The 22198-nt window shown below is 35.8% G+C and overlaps 3 protein-coding genes and 2 long non-coding RNA genes across 7 annotated transcripts; 3 read left to right on the top strand and 2 right to left on the bottom strand.

Annotated features, from left to right (window-relative positions):
- Window positions 1–1280: 1280 nt before the first annotated feature.
- Window positions 1281–4467, bottom strand: LOC125217007 (guanine nucleotide-binding protein-like NSN1). Its single transcript, XM_048118825.2, has 9 exons — window positions 4343–4467; window positions 4028–4257; window positions 3810–3891; window positions 3535–3708; window positions 3069–3286; window positions 2708–2972; window positions 2442–2621; window positions 1837–2048; window positions 1281–1751 (listed from the first exon to the last, which is right to left on the bottom strand). Exons 1-9 carry the CDS (start codon window positions 4359–4361, stop codon window positions 1395–1397), a joined length of 1737 nt encoding a protein of 578 aa, XP_047974782.2. The 5' UTR covers window positions 4362–4467; the 3' UTR covers window positions 1281–1394.
- A 6155-nt stretch (window positions 4468–10622) lies between these two features.
- LOC125210661 (equilibrative nucleotide transporter 3-like) lies at window positions 10623–12737 on the top strand. 3 transcript variants are annotated; one of them, XM_089066274.1, is made up of 9 exons: window positions 10623–10664; window positions 10748–10851; window positions 10917–10920; window positions 11013–11165; window positions 11241–11490; window positions 11574–11749; window positions 11822–11964; window positions 12057–12312; window positions 12399–12737. In XM_089066274.1, exons 1-9 carry the CDS (start codon window positions 10623–10625, stop codon window positions 12507–12509), a joined length of 1239 nt encoding a protein of 412 aa, XP_088922400.1. In that variant the 3' UTR covers window positions 12510–12737. The 3 variants fall into 3 exon arrangements, with proteins under 3 accessions (XP_088922400.1, XP_088922399.1, XP_088922398.1); XM_089066273.1 differs by lacking the exon at window positions 10917–10920 and having other exon boundaries at window positions 10748–10849; window positions 11007–11165; window positions 11574–11746; XM_089066272.1 differs by lacking the exon at window positions 10917–10920 and having other exon boundaries at window positions 10748–10849; window positions 11007–11165.
- Window positions 12738–12866: 129 nt separating this feature from the next.
- Window positions 12867–13981, bottom strand: LOC148930369 (uncharacterized). The gene is made up of 2 exons (XR_016136706.1): window positions 13614–13981; window positions 12867–13174 (listed from the first exon to the last, which is right to left on the bottom strand). It is a non-coding gene; the product is annotated as an uncharacterized LOC148930369 (long non-coding RNA).
- Window positions 13174–15189, top strand: LOC148930368 (uncharacterized). The gene is made up of 2 exons (XR_016136707.1): window positions 13174–13380; window positions 15020–15189. It is a non-coding gene; the product is annotated as an uncharacterized LOC148930368 (long non-coding RNA).
- Window positions 15190–17193: 2004 nt separating this feature from the next.
- Window positions 17194–19467, top strand: LOC125209027 (equilibrative nucleotide transporter 3-like). The gene is made up of 10 exons (XM_089069350.1): window positions 17194–17232; window positions 17411–17478; window positions 17575–17679; window positions 17763–17918; window positions 18001–18144; window positions 18216–18321; window positions 18428–18603; window positions 18674–18822; window positions 18894–19152; window positions 19226–19467. The coding sequence occupies exons 2-10, from the start codon at window positions 17431–17433 to the stop codon at window positions 19334–19336; spliced, it is 1254 nt and encodes a 417-aa protein (XP_088925476.1). The 5' UTR covers window positions 17194–17232; window positions 17411–17430; the 3' UTR covers window positions 19337–19467.
- Window positions 19468–22198: the final 2731 nt, after the last annotated feature.

Here is a 22198-nt window from a genome sequence, read left to right as displayed (position 1 = left end):
GATTACATAGAAACTCTAGCATCTAAAAAAGGAAAGCTCACCAATTCATAATCTTTGGTTTTGTCTTCATCTTCCAACAAGCTTGGCTTATGATAAATTGTAGATACAACTACTGTGATAAACAAAGATGGAGGTCTGGCGCACTTAAACTTCAGCAGGTAAGAATGAACGCATACAAATGAGCTTGGTTATAAGAGAAGTTGAAGAAGATGTTGGTAAATCTATTTATCTATGGAGACAATAAATCAATCTTAGAGCACTAGGCAGGGAGAAATTTCTCTTGCGAAAAGAGAGCTTGACATATAGTTAGTTCGATTTGTTTTGTTGAAATTTCCATTTCACTTATTTTTTGTTTATGTTCTTCGGTTGTACTCCCTCCGTCCCGCTTTAGGAGTCCCGGTTGAGTTGGACACATGTTTTAATAAAAGAGTGTTTGAGTGTGTAGTAAATAGATATTGTAGTGGATGTTGGGATCCACTTTTAATTGAGTGTCCAATAAATAAATGTTATAGTGGATGTTGGGACCCACTTTTAACACTTTTTTATTAGTTTTAGTGGATGTTGAGACTCACTTTTAACACTTTGTAGGCATTTTTAATTAATTTATCTCAACCGGGACTCCTAAAGCGGGACGCCCAAAATTGATCAACCAGGACTCCTAAAGCGGGACGGAGGGAGTATTAGTTTAGGACACACATGTACACGAATGATAAATTTTTCCATACTTCCAATAATCGCAAAACAAATTATTGCCCTCTTTCTAAGCTATGATTATATTAGTTGGAGGAAATGTGAACACCAATGTTGGAACGAAGTAAATTTTTGGAATACGATTAGTTAACTCTTTTAGATCTAGTTTTTCAACAGTTTTGTTTATCGTGTGTCATTAGACAAACAAGACCAATTGATAGTAATCATCGAGATGCACGTGTTTTTCAATATAACAGTACGCTACTGCTCAATAAAATTATGTACATATTGTAAAATTTGAATGTGTTGTCAACAACAATTGGGACTGCGAGGTGGTCACATTGGCGTATGAAATCACAATAACAATCAAAATGAATGGTTTGTTGATACAGATAACACATGTCACGTTTCCAACGAAAAGGAGCTTCAATTAACCATGGAACATTTTACAGCAATAATCAAGTGAAGAACGGATGAATACTTGCTAATTAGGACTATTTGTCAATTTTGGAGCTAGTTTATCATTATGAGATCAAAATTTCAGCCATTATATAATATTATTCCGATCCATTTTTCTTGGGTTGGTGACGTTGGCAACTAAAGCATGTATAAAAAATTCACATATGTTTCTACAATACATTAAAACAAGAAAACTCTTACAAATGTCTTCAAAATTGTGCTTCAAAATTTGTTCCTTTTTTTAGCTATTCATCATCCAAGTCTAGCCCACAAGGTAGCTCGAATCTGTTTTTCTTCGTTAAGTGACTTTTGTCTTCGTCGCCAGTTTCCATGGCGGAGGATTCCTTCACGTAGCCGACCTTGAACTCGTACTCATCGTGTTCCATTGTACTCGTCTGGTTTTCCTTTTTCCGCCTTTTCTTATCTGCTTTTCTCATCCTTGTATTTAGCATCCCTTCCTCAGCATAGAGCTTTTCATTCTGCCTCGTAGTTGCAGATTTTGATTTCTCCTCTACAGATACATTAGTAGAGTCTTCTCCAGATTCCATGGGCTGATCACCAGATTCCATGGGCTGATCACCACCATCATTGCCTTGATTGTCCTGTGTATCGTCATTGATTATGGTGAGTGAATCGAATGTTATTTGCAGAAATGAAAAATCACAACGAACTTGAGAGAAAACCAACCTCAGGCATAACCATATCGAAATTCAGATGGCATGTTGGAGCACCTTCAACAGGAATGAACTCATTCACGGATTTTAAACTGCCTATAATCGTTGATTCGCTGCCATAAACTTCATCTATGATAAACTCCTTCCCTAGTTCACTGACAATCCTTGCCTCGGAAGGCTCATCTGCATTCCTTTTGGGAGGCATCGTATAATATGGGATTTTACCTGCAGAGGCAAAGAAAATTAAGATAAAAAATAATTGGCAGCATGGTTCTGTTGAAAGAATATAATTTCGTCTAAATTATTAATAAATGTTCTGCATATATGATTCGCAGCATCACACCGACGAAATCATGTTTTTAATTTTTTATCGCACTATATCTCAGGAATCAGAGATGAGAACCAAATTTAGCATTACTCCTTTCTCTTCAACATTTTTACTTAAGATGTCAAGCTCTCTTTTGAGCATAACAAAGAGCTTAGACTTCAAATATGCATGAATTTCAGTGTTCTAAATCACACGCCCTTCCCGTTGCTTAGCTTCTACATCTTTCTCCGAATATGCAGCCATGGAAATACAAGTCTTCAAATCAAATTTTAAATTTAAGGGGCTTTTACCTTCATTCCAGTCGTGCAAAACGATTCTGGCAGTAACATCAATATCTACAACACCACCCTTTTTGAACTTTCCCCTTGCCATAGCAACCTTCTGAAGGAAGTCATCAACAGAATCAAAACTTGGCACTTTGTAAAGAGTTACCAATACTTGCTCCGGACAAAGCTTGAGGATTTCCTTAACTGCGTATTAATTTAAAAGCTTATCATTAACAAACAACGATGTCGTACAATAAGTAACTATGCAAGAGACAGCAAAGTGGACCTACCAGGACCTACTGGATCATCCAATTTTTCAATTCTTTTGCAATTTCGAAGAGCAACTGTTGCATCATTTGCTGCTGATTTAAGCATCACAACACCAGGGCAGTCCAATAACTTAACATTTTTGTCCAGATGAACCTCTTGCATAGATCTTGTCAACCCCGGAGTAGCTCCAACATTGACCACATGTGATCTTTTCAAGCTATTGATTATACTACTTTTACCAACATTAGGGAGTCCTATGATCCCCACAGTAATTGATTTCTTTATCTGCATCCAAACAAGTTATAACCGAAAAAAAGTGGTTAACATGATATCACAGTACAAAACAATAGGCTGATAATCACATAAGTAAAGAATACATACATCATGACTTCTTGAGTAGTTTTTCAGCAATTTAATAAGAGTTTCAGCCCCTAGACAGTCACTTGTTTGCAGAAGATTCTTCGTCTTTCCAGCCTTTGGAGCTGATTTCCAACCAAGATTTGACTTCTGTTCTTGGGTGCTGCATTTAAAAGCAACTGCAGGTAACTCCTCCCTAAGATACTTGAGCCACTTCTCTGCAGACTCCCGTGGAACAAGATCTGAAACATATAGACGCACATCCGTTGAAGTTGCATATCCAAAACTATTTCTACAAACTCCCTTTAAAAAGGAAACAAAATCTCCATGCAAGTCCAAAAAGGCAACACAAAATCCAGTTAATCAACTGAAAAGGGGTCAGAATGGATACTAAATCCGCGCGAGTGACATAATTTACAAAATTCAATCCAAAAAAGGATTATGATAGTAGCTATCATATTACAAACTGGAACTCACGAACGAAGCATACCTATTTTATTTAGGAGGAGAACTAAATGCTTATCAGGCCCGGCGCTCAACACCATCTTTTCCATGTCAACAGAGCGAGTACCAAGGGGATCCCGAGCATCAAGAACCTCCAATATGACATCAGAAGCCTCAATAACTTTCACTAACTCCTTGTAAAATGCCTTCTCGGAATTATCTGTTCAAAAGGGGAGAAGTTCCATAAATGAACATAACGTTTACAGAGAAGAATCCCCTAAATTTCAAACTATAGTAAAACCAAAAAGTTGTTCAACATACCTACTTTCCTAGTAACACCACTAGGATTCTCATCTCCTCCAATTTCTTCATCATCAAAAACCCCCAATTTTCTTTTCTGAACCTACGCAGTCACGAAATTCAACAATACATACAAATTAAACAACACAAGATAGCTCCAAACCAACCAATCAGAGAAATCTAAAATAAACACAACAAAAATTGTAAAAAACGCAGAATTGAAGAAGAATATGACATACCCTCTCCTTTTGATTTGCGGCGAGCTCCTCACGTGCGCGCTGGCGGCGGTCACTGAGGGCCTTGAGCTCCTCCTCGTTGAGAGGCAATTCGTTGGCGGGATCCTTGTCGAGTTTGGGCTTTTTGTTGATTTCCAATTTCTTAGCCTCTTTGGCTTTCTTCTTCTGGTGCTCCTTCAACTTGCGTATAATCTTGTGCTTCTTCCTCAGCGGTACCCGATTGCTCTTGCTCTCTGTTCGCCGGATTCATCCAATCAATTAAAAATGAAGATAACGCTTTTGATTATACACAGGAATTTGAATGTGATTTTTGCTTACTTTTGTTACACTTGGCCATGACCGGCGACTGGTGAATGGGCGGCGGCGTGGGGCGGGAGACGGAACTAACGCAGCCCTAAATTTTGAAGAGTAGATATATCAACTTTCAAATCACAAATATAAATATTTAATAATTAACCTTTGAGCATAACAATTTAGACATTTTAAAAATAAGCTGTAATTTTTGTAGTTGTTACAAATCATATCATTTTGAATATTTTAAATTTATGAGTACAGAATATTACAAACTTTTAGGCCGTGTTTGGTCGACGGAAAAGTAAAGTTGGCAAGAAAAATGATTCCTCAGAAAATGAATCACAAGAATATGATTCATAGTAACTTTACTTTCTTGTGTTTGGAAAATATCAAGATTTTAAATTTTAATTTTAATTTAAACACAAACTAAAATATACTTATTATCTTTTTATTTATTAAAAACAATAAAAAAATAAAATTTATAATTAATTATTAATTACAAATAATAATAATTATATTATTATATTTGTTATTATAATGGATATAGTATAGTTTAAATATGGATTGCTCATCACAATATATAATAATATAATTGTAATTATAGTCACATAGAATATTATACTCATTTATTATAATAATAAATATTATTATTATTATTGAATAAATTTTAAAATTTAAAATTTCAATACGACTTTATTAATTAATTATTAATTTATAAAATATAATAATAATTATTTATTATATAATTTATATTATATAATTATATTTTAATTATTTAATAAATTATTAATTACTTTTATAAAATTATTGAAATATTATAAAATATAGTTATAATTATGATAATTTTAATCGTAGTTATTTATTTTACTGAAATTAAGTACTAATTTTAAATTATTTTTTAAATATTATAAATAATAATAATAATAATAATAATAATAAAACTATACTATATTGTATTAAATATGTAAGAATCTTAAAACTGGGAAAAAAAATACCTAAGAATAGTTAGGATTTAGAATTCTGGAAAGTTGTACTCCCTCCGTCCCATTCAAGATGGCCACCTTTCCTTTTTTGTTTGTCTCAATCAAGATGACCACTTTCCAATATTGGAAATAATCTCCTTTCTCCTTATTAAAATATTCAACTACCTTTTTTCTTTCTATTTTATTCTACCTAACAACACTTCCTAAATTCTCGTGCCACTCAAGAATGTGGTCATCTTGAGTAGGACGGAGGGAGTACTAACTTTCCTTGTTCTCGGATTCTGATTACGTTCCCAGTTTGATTAAAAATCACACGAGAATTTAAAATTTAAGGAATCAGATTACTTTCCCAGACAGAATCCTGGCAACCAAACATAACCTTAGTAATGTTGTCGAAGCTATACATGTTTTTTTTTTCCACTCGAAGTGGCACATTTTCTCTTTTGGAAGTCATTCTAAATGATATATTTGTAAAATAGAATTATTACTATCTTTATTTATTTTTTTTTTTTACTTTATCTTTTTTCACTTAACTCACAAAAATACTCTACTATACGCTAAGATTTTACACTATTTTAGGACCCTTATTCGGTCTATTTTTAGTGTCTAAATCATGATTCATGTCTATATTTCGTATATTTGATCTATTTTGGTATTTTGACATGTTTTGTGAGAATTGTGCATATTTGAGCCAAAAAGATAGGAAAAAGTCGAAGATGGAATTCTGGCGCGTTCAAAGAAGACCAGCGGCCCGCTACGTGTGTCGCAGCGACCGCTGGACCACAATGACCGCTGCGTTTGAAGCGGTCCGCTCCGAAAAGTTGTGCTGAAATGTCTGAAGACGCCCAACGACCGCTGGGACGCGTGCAGCGACCGCTCGAGAAGATCCCGCAGCCACTGGACTAATTTGCAGCGACCGCTACCCAAATCCACAGAGGCTTCGGACAATCCACAGTGACCGCTGGCCAAGGTGCAACGGTCCGCTGCGAGAAGGCGGTGCACGAATTTAATTAGATTTTCTCCATATTTTACCAAGATTAGCCCATCTTTTCCTTTCCTCCATAGGATTCGACTTACTCCCTATATATACCCCCTTAAACCTCTTCATTCAGAACAACACACTATTTACTTCACAATTCTAGAGCGAAAATATTTGAGAGTTCATCACTGTGCAAGAGGTTGAAGACGGAGTCAAGTGAAGATCAAGGCTACAGGATTCTACCTTTGGGTTTTACTCCCTCCGTCCGCGAATAAGAGTCCCGTTTTTCCATTTTAGTCCGTCCGCGAATAAGAGTCCCGGTTCACTTTTACCATAAATGGTAATAGATTCCCACCTTCCACTAACTCATTCCACTCTCATTTCATTTAAAACTAATATATACAAGTGGGACCTCTATTCCATTAACTTTTTTCTACCCACTTTTCTTAACATTTCTTAAAACCCGTGCCGCCCATGAATGAGACTCCTAATGGCGGACGGAGGGAGTATCACTTTAGTTCTTATGTTTACATTGTTTTCCCTTCAAACTATGTTTTTAGATTATTCTACCATGTGTAACTAAATTCATAGGATTCTAGGGATGTGTTAGTAACATACTTTTGGTTTATACAATTCCGTTTTGTTTACACTTCGTTTCTTCCTTAAGCTGTTCCGTAATACTGCATGTTTGAGTGACACATTCAATGCTGATTTGCTATAACTTGCTACATAATCGTGAGAGGAGGTTGGCGAGTTAGATCCACTTAATCGACACTACAATTAGCTTCCCTTAAAACGACATTGTTAATTGAGAGTGAGGACTTTTCAAGGGTCTTAGGAGCTTCTAGGAGTTACGTATCTAGGATTAACAACCCTAGTGTTAGTAATCTACGCTTGTACCGCATGGGCAGAACTTATGTGACTCGTCCTATCCAAGTATAGACTGTGCTAGGGTATTGTAGGAGGAATTTGTATAACCATAGTAGAACGCACATCCTTGGAATTCTCTTATCTCATTTATTCAATCTCTAGTTTGTGCTACATTCATTTGTTTTCTACTTTCAATTTAATCGTTTTCACAAAATTCTCTGGTTCTCCAAATTGTAAAAAAAAGCCTTAGTAAAAGATAGCCAATTGGTGATCTTATTCCCCGTGTTCGACAACCTGGTACTGACCTTTAGCTATACTAGATCTACCATGTATATTTGCATGTATTTTTAGTGCTAATAAATAGTGCATCAAATGTCCCACTTAAATTGTGACTGAGAAAGTATATAAAAGGGTATTTTAGGAAAATTAACAATAATGTCATCATAACTAGTTTATATTTGCATATTACTCCCTCCGTCCACTTTAGGAGTCCCGATTTATTATTTTTTGGTGTCCCACTTTGGGAGTTTCGGTTGAAATATTCCATAAATGATATTAGGCTCCACATTCTACTAACCTTTTTTCCACTCACATTTTATTATAAAACTAATATAAAAAAGTCGGACTCACATTCTACTATCTTTTTTCACCAACTTTCATTTACATTTCTTAAAATCCGTGCCGAACTCAACCTGGACTCCTAAAGTGAGACGGAGGGAATATAACTTTTACATGGAAATGGAAAGCTAAAAGATCTCACGAACCATAAACTATAACAATTTGGGATATGGCATTCATTTTTTTTTCTATCATAATAATACCAAACTCACTTTTGGCAGAATTTGACTAATCTTGTTTGATCAGCTTTGCAGATTAAGACCGAAAGTTTCGCAGCGGATATCGAGACTTAAACTCATGATCTTAAGGTCACCACAACTCTGCACTGTCAACTGCGCTATGAACCATTGGTGAAATAACATTCACTCTTCATAAGCAACTTGGCGCTACTGCTTCACTTTTACCCCTTTACATGCACATTAACAGACTTGTGTGCATTATTTCCACAATGAAGGGTGAATTAAAGACCATTAACCGATGCACAAACCTTGTCTTATTAGTTTAATAAGAAAATTGCAAATTTCGTCGTGGACCTTCGATACCATGTAGAGCTGGAGGATGGTTTATATGGCCATGAAGTTGGAGAGGCGGTTAAAGAAGAAGAGATAGGGACTTCATCCCAATCGAAAAAGTATTAAAATTGCAAAAGTCCTTCTAACAATATTATATCAATGTTTAGGAACATCTGGTGATATTTTTAAAGAATAGTTGCAAGAGATGATATTAGTGCAATGTCTAGAGACTAAAAATGCACTTCCTTCGATCTGCGGTAATAAAAGCATTTCTTTTCTACAGGAAGATTAAGAAATACTTCATTTGTCCCCTATTAAGTGTCCTATTTGGTTTCGGCATAAGTTTTAAAAAATGTAAATAAAAGTGGATTAAATAGGTTAGTGGAATATGAGTTCCACTATACATTAGTTTTATAATGAAAGTTTAGTAGAGTTTAGGGTTTAGTTTTATAATGTAAATAAAAGTGGATTAAATAGGTTAGTGGAATGTCAGGCTTACTTATCGTTTATGGTAAAAGTGGAATATGACTCTTAATAAGGGATCGACGGAAATGGCAAAATTGGACATTAATGAGGAACGGAGGGAGTAGATGTTTAGTGTGTTAAGTGGAGATATAATAATGTGGGAGAGAGAGAGAATAAAGAAAGAAAAAGAAAATGTAATACTCTCTCCGTCCCCAAATAATATGCACTTTGTGTTCGGCACGGGTTTTAATGTAAGATTGGTAAAGTAAGAGAGATAAGAGAAAAAGTAATTAAAGTATTGTTACTGGAGTATGGGTCCCACTCCCACCTCATTAGAGAGAAAAGAGTTTCCAAATTTAGAAAGTGTATATTCTTGTGGAACAACACTAAAAGGAAAGAGTGCATATTCTTGTGGGACGGAGGGAGTAATATTTCCAAATGGGAAATAACTCTACTGTTGTGGAACATCTCAAAATGGAAAATGACTATATTGTAGGTTTAATTTGATTAACTTATTCTACCAAACGTTATATATAACGCAAAACAATTACTTTCTATGTCCCATTGAAGATGAAACGTTTTTCCTTTTAGGGTTGTCCTATTAAAATGAAACATTTCATAAAATGGAAACAACATCATCTCTACTTTTTCATCTTTCTTATTTTATTCTCTTCTCGTTAACTCACAAAACAACACTATATAAAATCTCGTATAAAAAACAAATGTTTCATTTCTAATAAGACGGAGAGAGTATTTATTATACTATAATTAATTTCAAATGTCCAGAATTTACAATACAATAGAACCTCGGTCTTAAACACCTCAAATGGACAAATCAACCTGACCTTGATCATGACACTATTTAGTGCAATAACAACAATAATAGCACCTTTAACCACCGCCAGATATAAAAATTGAAACGCAATCACATACTCCCTCCGTTCTTTGTTAATAGAAGTATTTTTTTTGGGCACGAAGTTTAAAAATAGTGTGTTAAATAGATGATGAATAAAGTAAGTATTTATTAAAATAAGAGAGATGAAGAGAGAATAAAGTAAAAGAGAGAATAATTTTTTGCTAAAAATAGAAATGACTCACTTAACTCGGAACTTTCTAAAATAGAAAAATGACTATATTAATATAGAACATAAGGAGTACGTTATTAGAAAATAACCACAATTAATGACCGCAAAACAAAGTGCCTCTAAGTTAAGATTAAATTAACTTAAATTTTTAATTTTTTAGGACACTTCAGTTTGTGTCTTTTAATTTTAGTTGAAACACCAACGATAAGAACCCTTTACGAAGAGTTGGTAATATAGTTAACAACACAAATTATGGTCATGCATTAAAAAATGTCCATTACCCGGTTTTGTTTTAGTGATTCTATTTATTAGTATTTTATTTAATAGTAGATTTTTCAATTTGAGTAACTGTACATCATGACCTATTTATTTATTTATTATTGATATATATCCCAATGAGTTTTACTAACCGATTATCAAAATAACATCAGCGGTTTCCGGATTTACTTAATGGAGTTGTGAATCAATATTTAACTTTTTTATAATAAAAACAGACATATATATAAAAGCCTAAAACAATTGTAAATTAATGAGAAAGAAATCAATAATGTATCTTTTATGATTACTTAAAACTTATTTCTCATGTCCAATTCTTGTTTTCCCGTGCACATGATCTGATTTTTAACGAAAAGATTTATATTTTTTTCTTATCCTTTATCTGAGATTCACTTTGAATGAAAATCTAAAAAGATTCAATTGGATTCGAAGTCAAATATATATATCTATCGAGCTACAGATTTATTTACTTAATACACTCAATCAACGCCTTCATTAATCTTATAGAGGGGAGCCATGACTAACCATACCGATGTCTCAGTTCCCACTAAGATTGAGGTTTGTCTAAATTCTGTCCGTTGTTTGTGTTGTTGATACATTCTTGTTTTGTCTTGATCACAACTATATGTGATTAAATTTAGGGGAGACTCAAGGCCATTATCATATGTTGGTTTTTCGGATTAGGCAATCTCGTCGCGTGGAATAGCATGCTAACTATCTCCGATTATTACTATCAAGTCTTCCGGTAACTTTTTTATATGTTTTTTAGTTTTTGCTATGTTTTGTTGGCTTGCAAACAAATCTGTGTAGGCATGTTCCAAAGCGGACAATATCAAACTGATGTGCAGTTGTCAATATTGTATAATGTGATAAAATGTAGTCCTATGTTTGTTTGCTTTGCAGAAGTACCATCCATCAAGGGTACTTACCCTAGTGTATCAACCCTTTGCATTTGGAACTATGATGTTACTTGCTTACTACGAAGCCAAGATCAATACAAGGAAGCGAATCTTGTTCGGATACATCCTCTTCTCTTTATGCACACTCGCACTTGTTCTCGTGAGTTGACCGATCATCTCATCTCGTTTTTTTTTCACAACTGCGCACCCTTTTTAATCCCCTACTCGGTTGCAGCTGGATGTGGGAACTTCAGGGAAAGGAGGGGCTGCAAATTACGTCGGTATCTGTCTTCTCGTTGCTGGTTTTGGACTAGCAGATGCTTTCACCCAAGGAGGGATTGTTGGAGATTTATCCTTCATGGATCCTACCTTCCTGCAGTCTTTCTTTGCTGGTTTGGCTGCATCCGGAGCCCTCACTTCCGGCTTGAGGCTCATTACAAAATGGGCTTTCGACAAAACTGATGACGGCCTTCGCAAGGGTGTTAGTGAGTCACTCTCACCCACTCATGTTATAATACATAGCAAGGTTTACTTTTACGAAATGACATTTTCTTCTCTGTTTTTCCAGTTCTGTTCTTGTCCATCTCAACCTTGTTAGAGTTCATTTCTTTATTCCTATATGCATTCGTCTTCGGTAGAATACCAATTGTCAAGCACTACCGCAAGAAGGCAGCCTCGGAGGGCTCTAAAACCGTTGCATCGGATCTTGCTGCTGCCGGGATCCATACCACAGATGATCAAGCTGTAAGTATTTGTATTATGACATGTCCATTTCATGTTTGAGTTTACAACATTATTTACATTTTAGTATTTTAGGATAGTGAAAGGTTAAGCAACAAGGCATTGATTTGGGAGAATCGTGATCTTGCCTTTGACCTTTGGTTGATCTATGCAATCACATTATCGATTTTCCCCGGTTTCTTATGCGAAAACACTGGCCAACACCGGCTAGGATCATGGTGAGTTACCGTATATAGTAATCTCATTGATCACTCTCTCTCTAGCAAATAAACATGAAATTGAGTTGTCTTTGTGCTTCATATGTATGTAGGTATGCAGTTGTGCTCATGGCACTCTACAACTTTTGGGATCTCGTCGGAAGGTATGTTCCTCTCATTGACTGCATCCGGTTGAAGTCGCGAAAGGGTCTCATGGTCGCGTGTTTGTCTCGCTTGGCACTCATTCCGTGCTTCTACTTCACGGCCAAGTATGGAGACCAAGGATGGATGATCATGCTGGTCTCGTTTCTAGGGCTGACAAACGGCTATCTCACGGTCTGTGCCTTAGTCGCGCCTAAGGTGCATAAGGTGAGTTTCACAAATTTCTTTTGTCGAACACTTGCTAGCAAGCGTGACCGCCTTGGGTAACGTGGATGAGGTATTTTTGTATGTAGGCACCGGAGCAGAATGCGTTGGGCAATCTGTTGGTTGTGTTTCTCATCAGTGGTATATTTTCGGGCGTTGTTCTCGACTGGTTGTGGTTGATCAACCATGGGTCGTTTTGAGAAACGACATCGTTTTGGTTATAAGTGATCTTCCCATGCAGTTCATTTGCACTAAGAAAAGTTAGGAACCACTTTATTTTTCAGTGTTTAATCATATTAGGTTGATGTTATTTAGGACTTGTAAATGTATAGTTGCTTCAATTTGATGGATTATATGTTAAATGTTGATTAGTCTGATTGCATAAGGACCATGGATACTTCTTGTAACGCCCTGACTTTTTTTTCCTATATGCTTAGTGGTATTTTTATATATATAGAAATGTCAAACGTTTAGCAGAATATTATCTAGAATTCCAAGTTCTTTTGCGTACAAATTTCTAGTTTCCTAAACCAAACCAATTAAAAGATATGAATGAATGAAAAAAAAAAGGGAAGAGTTACACTATTGAAGTAATTGATAGACCACTAAACTAAGGCATAAGTTTACATAAGTGAATATCCCTACATCTCCAAAATAGAAGAAATGAAATTAAGAAAATTGACGTGTATTTTGGGCCCATCAACTATATATATATATTTTTAGTCCAATCTTTCTTCTAAAACCATTATTGAAAGAGCCCATCTCCATGTCCTCTGTATTTCTTTTGGCAGCCCAATATACTCTCAAAAATGCCAACTCCAACTCCACGCGTCCTCCCAAAAATCTGCCAAATTTACTCCACCGCCTGAAAAGTGCCCAACAAATTGTATATCAGTATATAACATTACGTTCCCAACAATAGCTATCATATAGTATGTTTTTGTATGCAAGCTATTCCCCAATTTCACCATATCCAAAAATTTGAGAGAAGAAAATAGGAGTCAGATAGAAAAGGGGTAGAGACAGTGAGCTCCACTAGTGTTCTTCTTACAGTTTTCTCCCAACAACAGGGTATAATTTCTAAGTTCCCATATCTATGTTTTATTTCCGTAGCATACTTTTCATCATTCACAGTAGTTAACTCATGAGAATTTGGTGCAAACATTAAAATCACTTGGAACAAGTTCAACCTTTATTCTAGTAGAAGATGTTTTTGCCTCTTGAAACCAAATCAACTCCAATTTCTCGAGAACAACTCATAATTAAATAAAATCGAGAATAGAAAAAAAGGGGGAAGGAATTACCGCTGGCCGAAAAGAGTTGTTGCAGCACCGACAGTACCCCGAACGGTGACACCTGCGCTTGCGCGGGCAGCGGCCAAGAGGGAGAGAATCCCCGCGGCGGCGATTGTGCAGAATCCTCGGAGAAGAGAGATGAGGCTGTATCGGGGTGAGAAAAGAGAGAGAAGAGGGGGAGAGAAGTTCTAAGATGGAGGTGGCAGGTGGCTGCCGTCTCACGACGGAAGCGTGAGACGGCGGCGCTGATCAGGAAGGGGGCGGCGAGTGAAAGACAGAAGAAGGAAAACGTGTTTTTCTTTTTTTAGTGTTTTGTTTTGAGAGAGAGAGAGAGTGAGTTTTGGGTATTTACTGGAAGAGAGAAAATGAGAGATACATTACCATTTTTCATTTTAATAAGTGAATGAATTTTAATTAAATTAATAGGACTTGTTTTGGGAGTCACTTTGTTGGGCCGGAACTTGGAGTATATGGTTTTGGACTAATTTGATAAGAGCTAGACTAGGATTTAATTGTTTTAGTTGTTGCATTCGTATATTAAAGTTTGGGCTTCCCAAATTAATGTAAGGTGTAAATAAATAATTGTGGGGACGTTGTGATAATATCTTAGACGATATTTTAATTTTTGAAATAATTAATTCGAAGGAAAGCTGAGTTTTAATATAGTAGCACCGTGACGGTTTAATTTTGTAAAATAATTTCAGAAAACTTTTAAGAAAGAGTAGAGAACAAATCGGAACCTTACTTTAGCATGCATTCTAAGTATATATTTTTCCTTGAGTCTGATCAAGAACATATTTTTTTTTTTTTCAAAAAGAAAGCTATCTCCGCGAGCAAGTTAAGGTCGGAGCGAGAAATTCAAATTAAGAAAATTAAACGAACGAGGTGAACTTTTCTATCCTACATACTAATGTGGATGAAAATATGAAAATGTGAATCTATGTTTGTTGTTTATGTAAATGATGTTGTCTTGCCATAAATGATATGTTTTATGCCTATCTGTTTGGTTGGAACATAAGAATCGAATTCGGGTCCAAGTGAGGGTGGTGTCCCTACTTGGATTAGTGTACACAAGTGGCCGTGGAAGGTGGCCACCTTCACGGGTCACAAATAAAGTTATGGAGGCCGTTGGGAGGTGGCCACCTCCTCGGCTGGAGAAAGATGTAAGTGACCGTGGGAGAGCACCATCTCCACGGCACTTGGTGTTCAGATATGGCAAAAGTATAAAAAGAACTTAGACTGATCAGTCGAACTTTAGCTCACAAAGAATTTAGTAAGCTCGGGCCTTTTAAGTGAAAACCCTCGAGTGTTACTGTGATGACATGACAATATTTTCATTTTATATATGTATATTTCGGCAATGTGTTCACTGAGTATTTTTATACTCAGCCCTGCATATATTTCTAAATGTGCAGGTTGAGCAGTGACGGTGGAGAAAGCTGAGCAGAGTTGATGATTTCCTTTTTATTTTAAGTAGAGGCTCTCAGTGGTGCATGTCTCCATACATGTGACCGTATTCATTCCGCTGCTTATTGTTCTTCTATACTCTGATAAATAATTATTGAATACTAAGATTTTCATTCAAGTTCTTGTGAAAAAATTAATTTGAAACTATCTCCCCTTTATTTCTAAGTGAATATTAGTCATTGTTTATCCCCTTTCTGTTCCCCTCTTCTTATTTCCCACCCCTAGTCACAGTTTTCCTGGCTTTGCTATCCTTAGCAAAGTGCGGTCGTGACACTTCTACTAAAATGTTGCAAACTATGAAGTCCGTTTAATATGATTTTATTTCATTTATGCATAAGAGATATACTGAATGAAATTTTGTTTGCTGGAAAATTCATATCATATGTACTAGCTCATTGATCATTAGGTAAAATCATGTGCTCCTTTATTAGCCTTTGACTTGTGTTTCGAATGAGATGATATTTAATGTAAGAAGACAAATTTTGTGAATAATGTGATTAAAAAGAGTGTCACAAACTGCAGTTTTAGAAAATCTATACCACCGTATCAAAAGTTTTATCCATACTGATTAATTTAGTTAAGTTAATTAGGGGTGCGTTTGGATGACACCAGTCTTAAAGTGACAGCATGAAAATAAGTAGCATGCAATATGCAATATATATGCAAACAATATGTGATATATCGGAATCATATGTCGAATTGTTTGCATATATATCACATATTGCTTGCATATAATATGAGATAAGAAATCAGAGCACTATCGTTTCACCATAGTTAAAATGACAACTTAGACAAACAATCAGTGATATATAGGGAAGCAATCTTCGATATATAGGCAAACAACTCGACATATGGTTCCAAGCAATATGTGATACGAAATCAAAGATAATCAAATAATCTACGATACATAGGCAAGCAAGTCTGCCCACGTGGTAGGCTAAGATTGAATCTACTCCTAAACCTAAGGTTCATATTAGCGGTACATTATCATTTTAAAAGTGGTTGTGAATTGTCATCTTAATACAATCCGTTAATTATATCAGGAATGCATTCACCATTTATATAGTTACGGAATTTGTGTGATCGGACACATAAGAATCAGTGATAAATTAAACAGTACTACTATTTACATCTCTTTTTGAATAATACATTGACCTAAGTAGTACCCATGATAATTGATTTCTCTGAATTTTCATTTAGGGGTTCAAAATTGTTTTACTAGGAGTATCAAGCATTTTTCTTTCGATAAATACCATGGATATATTTCTTAATCGACAATCAGACTCCCGGCTCTTATTTTGCAATTTTTTTTTGAAAATTTCAACATTATAATAACATGCATCCCTTCATGCACCACTCTATTGAAATAAAATCACAAGTGATGTGAGCTCCATTGATTTAAATATTTTCCTACTTCATTGAGTTATTGACAAAGTGTCATGGATTAGATATATAAATATGATTGAAAGTATAAAAAGTAAGTGAATGAGGAATATTTTTTGGGTTTGAATTATTCTTGGTTTAACCATAGGTGTACAGAACCCACCTTTCGGCGGAATTCGACTAATCCTGTTCGACCGGATTTGCGGATTAAGGCCGAAAGTCTCCCAACTGGTGGCGGGGTTTGAATCTGTAATCTCAAGATCACCACGGCTCTGTACTGTCATTTGCGTTGCGACCCCATTGGTTTTTCGGGATTGAATTTACTGTAAAAGTCGAAATAAAATAGTATGACATTATACACTAAAATGAGTTTGGTTTAGTGTAATAATTCGATTGAATTACTAAAAATAATTTTAATTCCATCAATAAATAAAAGTTCTCATTTAAACAATTTCATATGAATAAATATTATCAAGGTTGATTCTCATTAAAAATATATAATTATTTATACATAGTTATGCATAAAAATAGACATTGCCAATTCAATAATTATGGCACTGGTATCCCATTAATAAAAAATTTTATTTACATTGTATTAATAAAAAATCGGTTAAAACTAAATATGCTAAAATTGGAAGGGACATTTAGACGGTGGACAAAATACTACTATCCCGATGGCATCGTATAATTGTATTTACATAGTATTATATAAATACATAGTGCAACGTTTGTTCATCACTTTCCACGTTTCCCTCGATGCAAAATTTTGATTTTTCCGGTATGAATCCACTCTCTTCTATCAATTTTATTAATCCAAGAATTGCTTTGTACTCCATCGCAATTTCTTCCCGTTACTCTGCTTAGAGATTTCATATACATACAAACATACATAATTATGTATCTCAACTTTTTATGTGATTAATGCTTCTGTATATGCATGTAATGATAAATTTCAGGTTTCTAGAGAAGAAGAAAAATGAACACTGTTGATCCAAAAGGGGCCTCAATTCCCACTAGGATTGAGGTTTGTGTCATTTTTCTATTCTCTTGCAAAAATTTTAAATACCATTTTTTTTTTGTTATTGATGTATTCTTGTTTTTGTGTTGATTGGGAAATTAGGGCAAGTTTCATGCCACTGTGGTATGTTGGTTTCTTGGACTAGGCACTCTTGTAGCATGGAATAGTATGTTAACAGTTCAAGATTATTACTATGAGTTATTTCCAGTGAGTATAACTTTTCCTTTGATCCATTAATTGATTTTTTTCGTAATAAATATCGTAACATTTTATATATGTTTGATGTGTAGCGTTACCATCCGTCACGGGTGCTCACCTTAGTTTACCAGCCGTTTGCGTTGGGAACAATGTCATTTTTGGCTCACTACGAGGCTAAGGTGGATACGAGGAGGCGAATCTTGTATGGATACATCATTTTCTTCTTAAGCACATTAGGTCTGATACTGGTGAGTTGAGTTGAGTTGAGTTGTGCATCGTTTTACTTCTAAGTACGCTTCGTGTGCTTACACGAAATGTCTACTTTACTAGATAGATATAGGAACAGCAGGGGGAAGAGGGATCGGAGATTATATCGGGATTTGTGTTTTTGTTGCTCTTTTTGGACTAGCGGATGCTTGCGTCCAAGGAGGGATGGTTGGAGATCTGTCTTACATGGATCCCGACTTCGTGCAGGTGTTATTTATTTATTTATTTATTTTTAGCTCGTTAAGTTAAGATGATCATGTATGCGGTTGCTCAATCAGTCGTTTTTTGCTGGCTTGGCTGCTTCTGGAGCCCTAACCTCGATCTTGAGACTGGTTACAAAAGCAATTTTTGATAAAACAGATCAAGGTCTTCGTAAGGGTGTTAGTAAGTACTTTTCTCAATTTTCTTGTTTTGTATAACTAAATCATATATACCAATCCAATGAGTCTATTACATATAAATGCATGGTTTTGTTTTGTTTTCTTTGCAGTTCTCTTCCTCTCTATCTCAACATTGTTTGAATTTCTTTGCATTTTTCTCTACGCGAATGTCTTTGGGAAGCTTCCAATTGTGAAGCATTACCGTAAGAAGGCGGCCTTGGAAGGTTCGAAAACAGTTACATCTGATCTTGCTGCAGCCGGAATCCATGCCAAAGATAATGAAGATGTAAAATTGTTTTATTGAAACGTTCAATTTCATTTATTTGATACTAAGCATGGATATATTAATATTGCAGATTGTTAAAAATGAACGCTTAACCAATAAGGAGTTGATACACAAGAATAAAGATTATGCCTTCAACCTTTGGTTTATATACGCTCTTACTCTCTCAATCTTCCCGGGATTTTTATACGAAAACACCGGTGAACACCAGCTAGGGGCTTGGTACGTCACCTTTCGCGTTATTTTTCTTTCTTTCGAGAGTCAATATGCAAATGAAATGAAATTGTGTAAAGGTACGCGGTTGTGCTGGTGGCATGCTACAACATTGGGGACCTTATAGGAAGATACGTCCCTCTCATTGATCCCATCAGATTGGAATCGCGAAAGGGTCTCACCGTTGCATGTTTGTCGCGTATTTTGCTCATCCCGTGCTTCTACTTCACAGCGAAGTATGGAGACCAAGGATGGATGATCATGCTATGCTCTTTTCTTGGACTAACCAATGGCTATCTCACGGTTTGTGTGCTCACGGTCGCGCCAAGGGGCTATACGGTGAGTTTTCGAAGCTTAAAATTAGTCAATACAACTATAACATTAAAGATGTGTGTGTGTTTCATCATTTTAGGCACCGGAGCAGAACGCATTGGGTAATTTGCTGGTGGTATTTCTTCTTGCTGGTATATTTGCCGGCGTTGTTCTCGGTTGGTTGTGGATTATCAATAACGGGGAATTTTGATGAAACAATCGAGATGATCATGTAACGTTGATCTCCACAGTTAGCTCATTTTGAAGCAACTGGCGTTTTTTCTTTTTGTATGCAAGTACCATGCAATTTCGGAATAAGAAACCAGTTTTCATGATTTTATACGTACTCAAATGTTAAATATATTATATTAGCATGTAGCAAGTAAATTGTAAATTGAGAGGCACCCAAAGAGATAGACAAACATTTTCTAACACGACCCTTGGATGTAATTGATGGAAAATAGGGATTCAGAAGCCGAATATGGAGGGGCGGTATTAAATATTAATATATTAATTAAAATAAAAAATATAAAAGTAATATATCTAAAATATTAAACATTTAGACCCCCATAAATGTTTCTAATGCTCATTTTGATATACAAGTAATAAAATAAAATAAAGATCACATAAAAAAAGTAGTTTACAATAATAAATATTCTCTTCGTCCCAGATAATTCGACCATTTCGGGTCATCCCACATAATTTGTCCCACTTCACTTTTACCATTTTTGGTAGTGGACCCCATATTCCACTAACTCATTCCTACTCACATTTTATTATAAAACTAATACTTTAAAAGTAGGACCCACATCCCACCAACTTTTTCAACTCAGTTTCCATTAGATTTCTTAAAACCCGTGTCGGATCAAAGTGTCCCAAATTATCTGGGACGGAGGGAGTAATCATTAGGATACTAACTTATACACTACATCCTTTGTCACACTTAAAATGACATGCTTTCATTTTTAGTTTTGTCCAAACTAAGATGATACATTTCTTTTTTTAGAAACTTTCTTTATCCAATTAGAGCATCTCCAGTGGAGGATGTCCCGGCGGATGTCGGACCGCCGTGCGGGAAGTCCGCGCGGGACATCCGCCATTAGGCGCAGGGGCGGCAGACACGGACGTCCGCTGCGGACACCTCTCATCTGCGGACGTCCCGAATTTTGATTCTTTTTTATTTCACTTTCTCTGTTCGTATTCGTGTCAAAATTTTAATTCCGTAAATTGCATATTTGTGAATTTGTGATTTTTTATTGTGGAAGTCCGTGCGGGATGTCCGCCATTGCGCAGTGGGAGGTCCTTATGATGTGGCAGTGCAGTGGGAAGTCCTTATAACGTGGCGGAAGGTGTTTTTGGGAAGTCTATCGGGAAGTCCAATGGGACATCCGTCCCATTGGAAATGCTCTTAATACATCAACCACTTTTTCTCACTCTTATTAAAATATCCATCTTTCTTTCTCTTTTTATTTTCGTACTCACACCCACCTTTTCTTTCTCCAATTAAATATTTTAATCAATAACTCCTAAATCCCGTGCCGGCTAAGAAATGTATCATTTTAGCCGGGACGGAGAGAGTAGCATTTATTAAAAACCCATATTTTTCTATGTACACAGGGGCGATTTTGCTATTTTCGGTTCACCCTAAGAGTATCCACTATAGGAGAGCCGTGGCTCGTGGCCCGGCCGCGGCTTCCAATAGTGCGAAACATGGGCGTTTGTGGCGGGGGGGTTGCCCACGAGAGCGCCACTCGCGTGGCCAGGCCGCGGCTCTTGGGCAGGAGCCGCGGCTCTCCTATTGCAACGGCCACGAGCCGCGGCTCTCCCTATTTTCAAATTTTTTTTATTTTTTTTTTAATTCTATAAGTATACACATTTTTTTACCCCATTCCTACACAAATTCTATAAATATACTCATTTTTAATTAAAATATACACAAAATGAAAAAAATAAATTATTTGGTGGCTTGGGCATGTCCACTATAGTAGAAAACATGGGTGTTGGTGGCCTGGCCACACTTTGTGGCTTGGCCCGGCCAACTATAGTGGATACCCTAAGATATATTTAGGCTCTCCGAACTTCCCCTCCTGCCCACCTCCCCCCGAATCAATCAGTGGACATAGATATGGGAAGGTTTGTTTAAGCCCCTACCAATTTTTTTTTTTTTTGGCTTAGTACTCCCTCCGTCTTAAGGAAGATGACCCCTTCTTTGGGTGACACTAGATTTTATTTAGTTTTATTTTTTGTATTAGGTGGAGAGAATAAAGTAAAAGGGCATGAATAAAGTAAAGATAAATGAATTTCTATTTTTTAGTATGAGTCATTTTGAGTGAGACAAACAAAAATTGAAAATCGACCATCTTCGAGGTAGTAATTTTTCTGAAATTTTTGAACTACCTTCTTAAGCCCTTACAAGACTAATGCATTTGAAGGCTAAATCGTTGGAAATCGATGATAAGAAGAGGCTGAATTTTAAATTTGAAACTGCACAAGAGAGCAACAATGGCTGCCAACTGGTCTGAGGAAGAAGAAAGTCCATCAAAATCTGAAAAATTTAATACTCCCTCCGTTCTAATAATTCGTCATCATTTGACCGGACACGAGTTTTAAGAAATGTAATAGAAAGTGAGTTAAAAAAGTGGGTAGCACGTGAATCCTACTTTTATATATTAATTTTATACTCCCTTCGCCCCACTTAAGATGACATTTTTCTTTTTTAGTTTGTCCCAACTAAAATGACACGTTTCATTTTTGGTATAACTTTCACCCTCCAATTAATACACCAAACTACTTTTTCTCACTCATATTTAAATATTCATCTTTCTTTCTCTCTCTATTTTAATACTTACACCCACCTTTACTCTCTCCAATTAAATACATTAACCAATAACTCCTAAAATCTTGTGTCGACTAAGAAATGTGTCATCTTAGCCGGGACGGAGGGAGTAATAAAATGTGAGTGTAAAAGAGTTAGTAGAATGTAGGGGCCACTAAAAAAATGGTAAATTCAATTTATTACACTAATTCCGGTCCTAACCGGAACCGGATTACAATTCAATTTTTTTTATAATTG

Source organism: Salvia hispanica, chromosome 3 (genome assembly GCF_029641045.1).
Source record: "Salvia hispanica isolate PSC_SH4W2 chromosome 3, Shi_PSC_v1, whole genome shotgun sequence".
Lineage (NCBI taxonomy): Eukaryota > Viridiplantae > Streptophyta > Magnoliopsida > Lamiales > Lamiaceae > Salvia > Salvia hispanica.
This window is presented reverse-complemented; position numbering and strand designations above follow the sequence as displayed.